The 7,813-nt window shown below is 67.8% G+C and overlaps 1 protein-coding gene across 1 annotated transcript; it reads left to right on the forward strand.

Moving 5' to 3' along the window:
* The first annotated feature begins 5,709 nt into the window (after positions 1–5,709).
* EIF3K (eukaryotic translation initiation factor 3 subunit K) lies at positions 5,710–7,615 on the forward strand. Its single transcript, XM_075490082.1, has 8 exons — positions 5,710–5,866; positions 6,194–6,292; positions 6,390–6,510; positions 6,775–6,849; positions 6,989–7,055; positions 7,136–7,213; positions 7,300–7,425; positions 7,524–7,615. Exons 1-8 carry the CDS (start codon positions 5,718–5,720, stop codon positions 7,553–7,555), a joined length of 747 nt encoding a protein of 248 aa, XP_075346197.1. The 5' UTR covers positions 5,710–5,717; the 3' UTR covers positions 7,556–7,615.
* The last annotated feature ends 198 nt before the right edge of the window (positions 7,616–7,813 follow it).

The following is a 7,813-nucleotide window of genomic DNA, read 5'->3' on the forward strand; positions in this document are numbered from 1 at the left end:
GGCCCTCACCAGCTGTAGCTGCCGAAGTAGGCGATGATGTTGGGGTGCTGGCAGGACCGCACCATCAGGATCTCCTGCTGCAGCGTGGCCCGGTCGTCGTCTGGGGGCAGAGGCTTGCGGGGGGGCGGAGGGGGCACGGGGGGGCCCGGGGGGGCCCGGGGGGCCCAAGGGGTATTTGGGGGGGTACCTGGGGGGGGGTCCCGGGGGGGGTCCCAGGGCATCCCGGGGGGTCCCAAGGGGTTTTGGGGGATCCTGGGGGGTCTCAGGGGGTCCCAAGGGGTTTTGGGGGGTACCTGGGGGGGGGTCCCGGGGGGGGTCCCAGGGCATCCCGGGGGCTCCCAAGGGGTTTTGGGGGGTCCTGGGGGGGTCCCAGGGGGTCCCGAAGGGTTTTGGGGAGTCCTGGGGGATCCCAAGGGGTTTTGGGGGGTACCTGGGGGGGTCCCGGGGGATCCCAGGGAATCTCGGGGGGTCCCAAGGGGTTTTGGGGGGTCCTGGGGGGGTCCCCAGGGGGTCCCAAGGGGTTTTGGGGGGCCTGGGGGGGGCCCAGGGCATCCTGGGGGGGTCCCAAGGGGTTTTGGGGGGGCCTGGGGGGGCCCAGGGCATCCTGGGGGGTCCCAAGGGGTTTTGGGGGGTCCTGGGGGGGTCCCAGGGGGTCCCAGGGGGTCCCAAGGGGTTTTGGGGGGTACCTGGGGGGGTCCCGGGGGGGTCCCAGGGCATCCCGGGGGGTCCCAAGGGGTTTTGGGAGGCCCTAGGGGATCCCAGGGAATCCCGGGGGGTCCCAAGGGGTTTGGGGGGGCCTGGGGGGGTCCCAGGGGGTCCCAGGGGGTCCCAAGGGGTTTTGGGGGGTCCTGGGGGGTCCCAGAGCATCCCCACGAAGGGCCAGGGGGATTCAGGGGGTCCTGGGGGGTGTCCAGGGGTCGGGGGGGGCATTGGGGGGTGTTAAAGGGTCCCGGGGAGCACTGGGGGGTAATAAGGGGTGTCGGGGGGTGTCAGGGGGGATTGGGGGGTCCCCGGGGGGTACGTGGGGTATTGGGGGGTATTCAGGACCCCCAGGGGGTACTGGGGGGCGGTCCCAGGGGGTACCTGAGGGATTGGGGGGGGTCCCCAGGGGGTACGTGGGGGATTGGGGGGTCCCAGGGGGTACGTGGGGTATTGGGGGGTCCCAGGGGTCTCGGGGTCCCCGCCGGGGGGGTCCCCCCTCACCTGCCTCCATCTTGACAACCTTGATGGCGGCCAGCTCGCCCGTGGCTTTGCTGCGGGCCTGGGGGGGAAGGGGTCAGGGCCTCCCAGTGCTCCCAGTGCCTCCCAGTGCCTCCCAGTGCCTCCTTCCCAGTACTTCCCAGTACTTCCCAGTGCCTCCTTCCCAGTACTTCCCAGTACCTCCCACTGCCTCTCAGTCCTTCCCAGTACCTCCTAGTGCCTCCCAGTACTTCCTAGTGCCTCCTTCCCAGTACTTCCCAATACCTCCCAGTGCCTCCCAGTGCCTCCCAGTACTTCCCAGTGCCGCCTTCCCAGTACTTCCCAGTACCTCCTTCCCAGTACTTCCCAGTACCTCCCACTGCCTCTCAGTCCTTCCCAGTACCTCCTAGTGCCTCCCAGTACTTCCTGGTGCCTCCTTCCCAGTACTTCCCAATACCTCCCAGTGCCTCCCAGTGCCTCCCAGTACTTCCCAGTGCCGCCTTCCCAGTACTTCCCAGTACCTCCCAGTGCCTCCCTGTACTTCCCAGTACCTCCCAGTACTTCCCAGTACCTCCTTCCCAGTACTTCCCAGTACCTCCCACTGCCTCTCAGTCCTTCCCAGTGCCTCCCAGTGCCTCCCTGTACTTCCCAGTACCTCCCAGTGCCTCCCAGTGCCTCCTTCCCAGTACTTCCCAGTACCTCCCAGTGCCTCCCAGTACTTCCCAGTACCTCTCAGTACCTCCCAGTACTTCCCAGTGCCTCCTTCCCAGTACTTCCCAGTGCCTCACAGTACCTCCTAGTGCCTCCCAGTACTTCCCAGTGCCTCCCTGTACTTCCCAGTACCTCCCAGTGCCTCCTTCCCAGTCCTTCCCAGTACTTCCCAGTGCCTCCCTGTACTTCCCAGTACCTCCCAGTGCCTCCCAGTACCTCCCAGTGCCTCCTTCCCAGTACTTCCCAGTACCTCCCAGTGCCTCCCAGTGCCTCCCAGTACTTCCCAGTGCCTCCTTCCCAGTACTTCCCAGTACCTCCCACTGCCTCTCAGTCCTTCCCAGTGCCTCCCAGTGCCTCCCAGTACTTCCCAGTGCCTCCTTCCCAGTACTTCCCAGTACCTCCCACTGCCTCTCAGTCCTTCCCAGTGCCTCCCAGTGCCTCCCAGTACTTCCCAGTGCCGCCTTCCCAGTACTTCCCAGTACCTCCCAGTGCCTCCCTGTACTTCCCAGTACCTCCCAGTACTTCCCAGTACCTCCCACTGCCTCTCAGTCCTTCCCAGTGCCTCCCAGTGCCTCCCTGTACTTCCCAGTACCTCCCAGTGCCTCCCAGTGCCTCCTTCCCAGTACTTCCCAGTACCTCCCAGTGCCTCCCAGTACTTCCCAGTACCTCTCAGTACCTCCCAGTACTTCCCAGTGCCTCCTTCCCAGTACTTCCCAGTGCCTCACAGTACCTCCTAGTGCCTCCCAGTACTTCCCAGTGCCTCCCTGTACTTCCCAGTACCTCCCAGTGCCTCCTTCCCAGTCCTTCCCAGTACTTCCCAGTGCCTCCCTGTACTTCCCAGTACCTCCCAGTGCCTCCCAGTACCTCCCAGTGCCTCCTTCCCAGTACTTCCCAGTACCTCCCAGTGCCTCCCAGTGCCTCCCAGTACTTCCCAGTGCCTCCTTCCCAGTACTTCCCAGTACCTCCCACTGCCTCTCAGTCCTTCCCAGTGCCTCCCAGTGCCTCCCAGTACTTCCCAGTGCCTCCTTCCCAGTACTTCCCAGTACCTCCCACTGCCTCTCAGTCCTTCCCAGTGCCTCCCAGTGCCTCCCAGTACTTCCCAGTGCCTCCTTCCCAGTACTTCCCAGTACCTCCCACTGCCTCTCAGTCCTTCCCAGTGCCTCCCAGTGCCTCCCAGTACTTCCCAGTGCCTCCTTCCCAGTACTTCCCAGTACCTCCCACTGCCTCTCAGTCCTTCCCAGTGCCTCCCAGTGCCTCCCAGTGCCTCCCAGTACTTCCCAGTGCCTCCTTCCCAGTGCCTCCCAGTGCCTCCCAGTGCCTCCCAGTGCCCCCAGTGCCGGATGTACCAGGGCCTCACGCCTCCGGTAGCGGCGGCAGGGGGGGGTCCCCCGGGGCCGCGGGTACCGGCAGGAAGGACCCGGGTGGGGAACAACCGGGAGCGGTGGGGGGGAACTGGGAGCACTGGGGGAGCAGGGGGCCCCCCCTGCGAGGCCCCTCCCGCCGCCCCCCTGCCCCCAGCCCCCGCGCCCGGGCCGAGGGGCACCCCAGGGCCCCGGGGGGGGGGGGGGGGCCCAGGGGGTCACCCCCCCACCCCCCCCCCGGGCCATTTCGGGGGGGTCCCCGTCACCTTGTAGACCTCCCCGTAGGTGCCGCCGCCCAGGCGCTGCAGGACCTCGAAATCCTGCCGGGGGTCGCGGGCGGAGATGTGGAGGTGCCGGGGGTCCATGGCCCAGCCCCCGCCCGCCGCACCCCCGAGCCAGGCCCAGCGGCGGGAGGTGGCGGCCCCCCCCCCCCCCCCCCCCAACACCACCACGGCGCCGCGGCGGAAGGGGAAACTGAGGCACGGCCCACCGGGGAGCGGGCATCCGGGCCCTGCCCCACCCCCGGTTTCGGGGTGGCGGGGGCACCGGCCTCGGCGCAGCGTGCCCGCCCAGTCTGGGCCCAGTTCAGCCCAGTACGAGCCCAGCGTCCCCCGTTTGTGCCCAGTACGAGTCCAGGGTTCCCCGTTTGTACCCAGTACGAGCCCAGTGTTCCCCGTTTGTGCCCAGTACGAGCCCAGGGTTCCCCGTTTGACCCCAGTACGAGCCCAGTGTTCCCCGTTTGTGCCCAGTACGAGCCCAGTGTTCCCCATTTGTGCCCAGTACGAGCCCAGCGTCCCCCGTTTGTGCCCAGTACGAGCCCAGCGTCCCCCGTTTGTCCCCAGTACGAGCCCAGGGTTCCCCGTTTGTACCCAGTATGAGCCCAGCGTTCCCCGTTTGACCCCAGTACGAGCCCATTGTCCCCCGTTTGTGCCCAGTACGAGCCCAGTGTTCCCCGTTTGTGCCCAGTATGAGCCCAGCGTCCCCCGTTTGACCCCAGTACGAGCCCAGTGTTCCCCGTTTGTCCCCAGTATGAGCCCAGGGTTCCCCGTTTGTCCCCAGTACGAGCCCAGCGTCCCCCGTTTGACCCCAGTACGAGCCCAGGGTTCCCCATTTGTGCCCAGTACGAGCCCAGCGTCCCCCGTTTGACCCCAGTACGAGCCCAGTGTTCCCCGTTTGTCCCCAGTATGAGCCCAGGGTTCCCCGTTTGTCCCCAGTACGAGCCCAGCGTCCCCCGTTTGACCCCAGTACGAGCCCAATGTTCCCCATTTGTGCCCAGTACGAGCCCAGCGTCCCCCATTTGACCCCAGTACGAGCCCAGTGTTCCCCATTTGTGCCCAGTATGAGCCCAGCGTCCCCCGTTTGTCCCCAGTACGAGCCCAGTGTTCCCCGTTTGTCCCCAGTACGAGCCCAGCATCCCCCGTTTGACCCCAGTACGAGCCCAGCGTCCCCCGTTTGACCCCAGTACGAGCCCAGTGTCCCCCGTTTGTGCCCAGTATGAGCCCAGCGTCCCCCATTGGATCCCAGTACGAGCCCAGCATCCCCTGTTTGACCCCAGTATGAGACCAGTGTTCCCCGTTTGTCCCCAGTATGAGCCCAGGGTTCCCCGTTTGATCCCAGTATGAGCCCAGAGTCCCCCATTGGATCCCAGTATGAGCCCAGCGTTCCCCGTTTGTGCCCAGTACGAGCCCAGCATCCCCCGTTTGACCCCAGTACGAGCCCAGCAACGAGCCCAGCATCCCCCATTTGGCCCCAGTACGAGCCCAGCATCCCCCATTTGTGCCCAGTACGAGCCCAGCGTTCCCCATTTGTCCCCAGTATGAGCCCAGCATCCCCTGTTGGATCCCAGTACAAGCCCAGTGTCCCCCATTTGTGCCCAGTACAAGCCCAGTGTCCCCCGTTTGATCCCAGCATGAGTCCAGCGTCCCCCATTTGATCCCAGTACGAGCCCAGCGTCCCCCATTGGATCCCAGTACAAGACCAGCTCTCCCCGTTTGACCCCGGTATGAGCCCAGTGTCCCCCATTTGATCCCAGTGTCCCCCATAAGAGCCCAGTTTGGCCTCAGCGTGGCCCATCCACCCCAATTCCCAGCGTACCCCACTGTGTCCCAGTGCCCCCCCAGTCTGACCCCATTTGGCCCAGTCCCTCCCAGTATGACCCCCCCCACATTGATCCCCCCCGTGTGGGTGTGGCTTGGTCTAACGGTGGCCCCAGCTTGGCCTAGTCCATCCCAGTATGAGCCCCCTCCACCCCCAGTTTGGCCCAGTCCGACCAGGCCCCGACCACGTTGCCTGCACTGGGAACGGCCGCTGTGGGCGGGGCCCGGCTCTGTGGGCGGGGCCTGTACATGTGGGCGGGGCCAGGGGGGTATAAGCTGCCTCCGCCTCCCCCCGCTCTGGGCTCTCCCGCTTTCTGCGCCTGCGCGCCGCTCCTTCACGCTCCCGCGTCGAGTCCTCCACCGTCCCGTCATGCCCGGCGAGCGCCCGCGCCGGAAGCGGAAGTTGCCTCGCCCGCCAGAGCCCGGTATCGCTCTTCCGGTTCCGGCAGCGCCGCGAGTCATGGCGCTTTTCGAGCAGATGCGGGCTAACGTGGGCAAACTGCTGCGGGGCATCGACCGGTACCGGCGGGGGGGGAGCTCGGGGGGGCGGGGGGCATCGCCCGGGACCGGCGAGGGGGGAGCTCGGGGGGGCGGGGCGGGGGGCATCGCCCGGGACCGGCGGGGTGGGGTGTGGGGGGGGGGGTGTGGGGAGCATGGGCCGGTGATGGCGGGGAGGGGGGGGGAGCTGATGGGGAGCGGGGCCCGGGAGCGCTGGGGGTCCCCGGGAGCGGGGTGCCGGGGGCGGCGGGGCTCGGTACCGGGCGCAGGGTGGCCCGCGGAGCTGTAACGGAGCGGGGGGGGGTGGGTGTCCCGGTGGGGTCTGCCCCCCCCCCCCCTTCCCCGCAGGTACAACCCCGAGAACCTGGCCACGCTGGAGCGCTACGTGGAGACGCAGGCCAAGGAGAACGCCTACGACCTGGAGGCCAACCTGGCCGTGCTGAAGCTGTGAGCGGGGCCGGGGGGGGGGCCCGGGGGGGCGGGGGGTGGGGACCCACGCCGCGTCCCCCCCCTCCCCAACGCCCCCCCCCCCTCTTCCCCGCAGGTACCAGTTCAACCCTGCCTTCTTCCAGACCACCGTCACGGCCCAGATCCTGCTGAAGGCCCTGACCAACCTCCCGCACACGGACTTCACCCTCTGCAAGTGCATGATCGACCAGGCCCACGTATCCGCCCCGCCGCGGGGCCGGGGGGGGCTTTTGGGGACCGCCCCTGCCCCCCCCCCACACCCCTAGCCCGTCCCCAGCCCCCCTCCAGTGGGGTGAGACGTGGAGGCTTTGCCCCGCGGGACCCCTCATCGCCTGCCTGTTGACCAGGGCACCCCAATTTAGGGATTTGGGGGGGCTTGGTTTGGGGGAGCGGCTGCAGGGGGGGGGGGGGGGCGGCTCCGGGCCCCTTTCCCCACATTTCCTTGACCCCACCGGCCCCAGCAGGAGGAAAGGCCCATCAGGCAGATCCTCTACCTGGGGGAGCTGCTGGAGACCTGCCACTTCCAGTCCTTCTGGGTGAGTCCTGCCTGGGGAGGGGGGCCCCCCCAACTCGGGGGGCCCCCCCACATCTGGGAGGAGTTGGGGCGCTCCCCAGCGCTCGTTATCCAGCTCGTTATCCGGGGATGTTAACGACCACCCCCTCCCCCTTCCGCAGCAAGCTCTGGATGAGAACATGGAGCTGCTGGATGGGATCACCGGCTTCGAGGACTCCGTGAGGAAATGTGAGGGGGTTCGCGGGGGGGGGGGGCGGGGGGGGGGTGCGGGGGGGGCCCGGCGGCTGACCTGGGGTCTCATTTCGCAGTCATCTGCCACGTGGTGGGGATCACCTACCAGCACATCGACCGCTGGCTGCTGGCCGAGATGTTGGGGGACCTCTCGGGTAAGGGGGTGACAGGAGGGGGTGGGGAGGGGGCGGGGGGGTGGGGAAAGGGCTGAAGCCCCCCCGTCTCCCCCCCCCCTCCCCAGAGGCTCAGCTGAAGGTCTGGATGAGCAAGTACGGCTGGACGGAGCCGGAGCCCGGGCGCATCTTCATCTGCAACCAGGAGGAGAGCATCAAGCCCAAGAACATCGTGGAGAAGATCGACTTCGACAGTGGGTGTCGGGGGCCGGGGAGACCCCCCCCCAGGCTGGGGAGACCCCCCCCCCCCCAGGCCGGGGACCCCCCCCTCACTCACCTCCTTCTCCCGCAGGCGTCTCCAGCATCATGGCGTCCTCCCTCTGACCCCCCTTTTACCGTCCCCCCTTTTAACTCGTGGCTGCACCAGTAAAGGCGAAGCCTCCAGGGCGCTGTGGTCCTTTTGGGGGGGCCCGGGGGGGCTGGGGGGGGGGTCCTTGGGGGGGGGTGACACTGCCCTGGGGGGGGTGACACTGTCCTGGGGTGCGGCTCAGCCCCCCCGGGGGGTTTGGGGAGCCGGGAGGGGGGAGCAGATCATCATCATCATCATCCCCCCCCCCACTGTGGGGCAGTGCGGGTCTGGGG

Source organism: Mycteria americana, unplaced genomic scaffold, assembly GCF_035582795.1.
Source record: "Mycteria americana isolate JAX WOST 10 ecotype Jacksonville Zoo and Gardens unplaced genomic scaffold, USCA_MyAme_1.0 Scaffold_43, whole genome shotgun sequence".
NCBI classification, from domain to species: Eukaryota; Metazoa; Chordata; class Aves; order Ciconiiformes; family Ciconiidae; genus Mycteria; species Mycteria americana.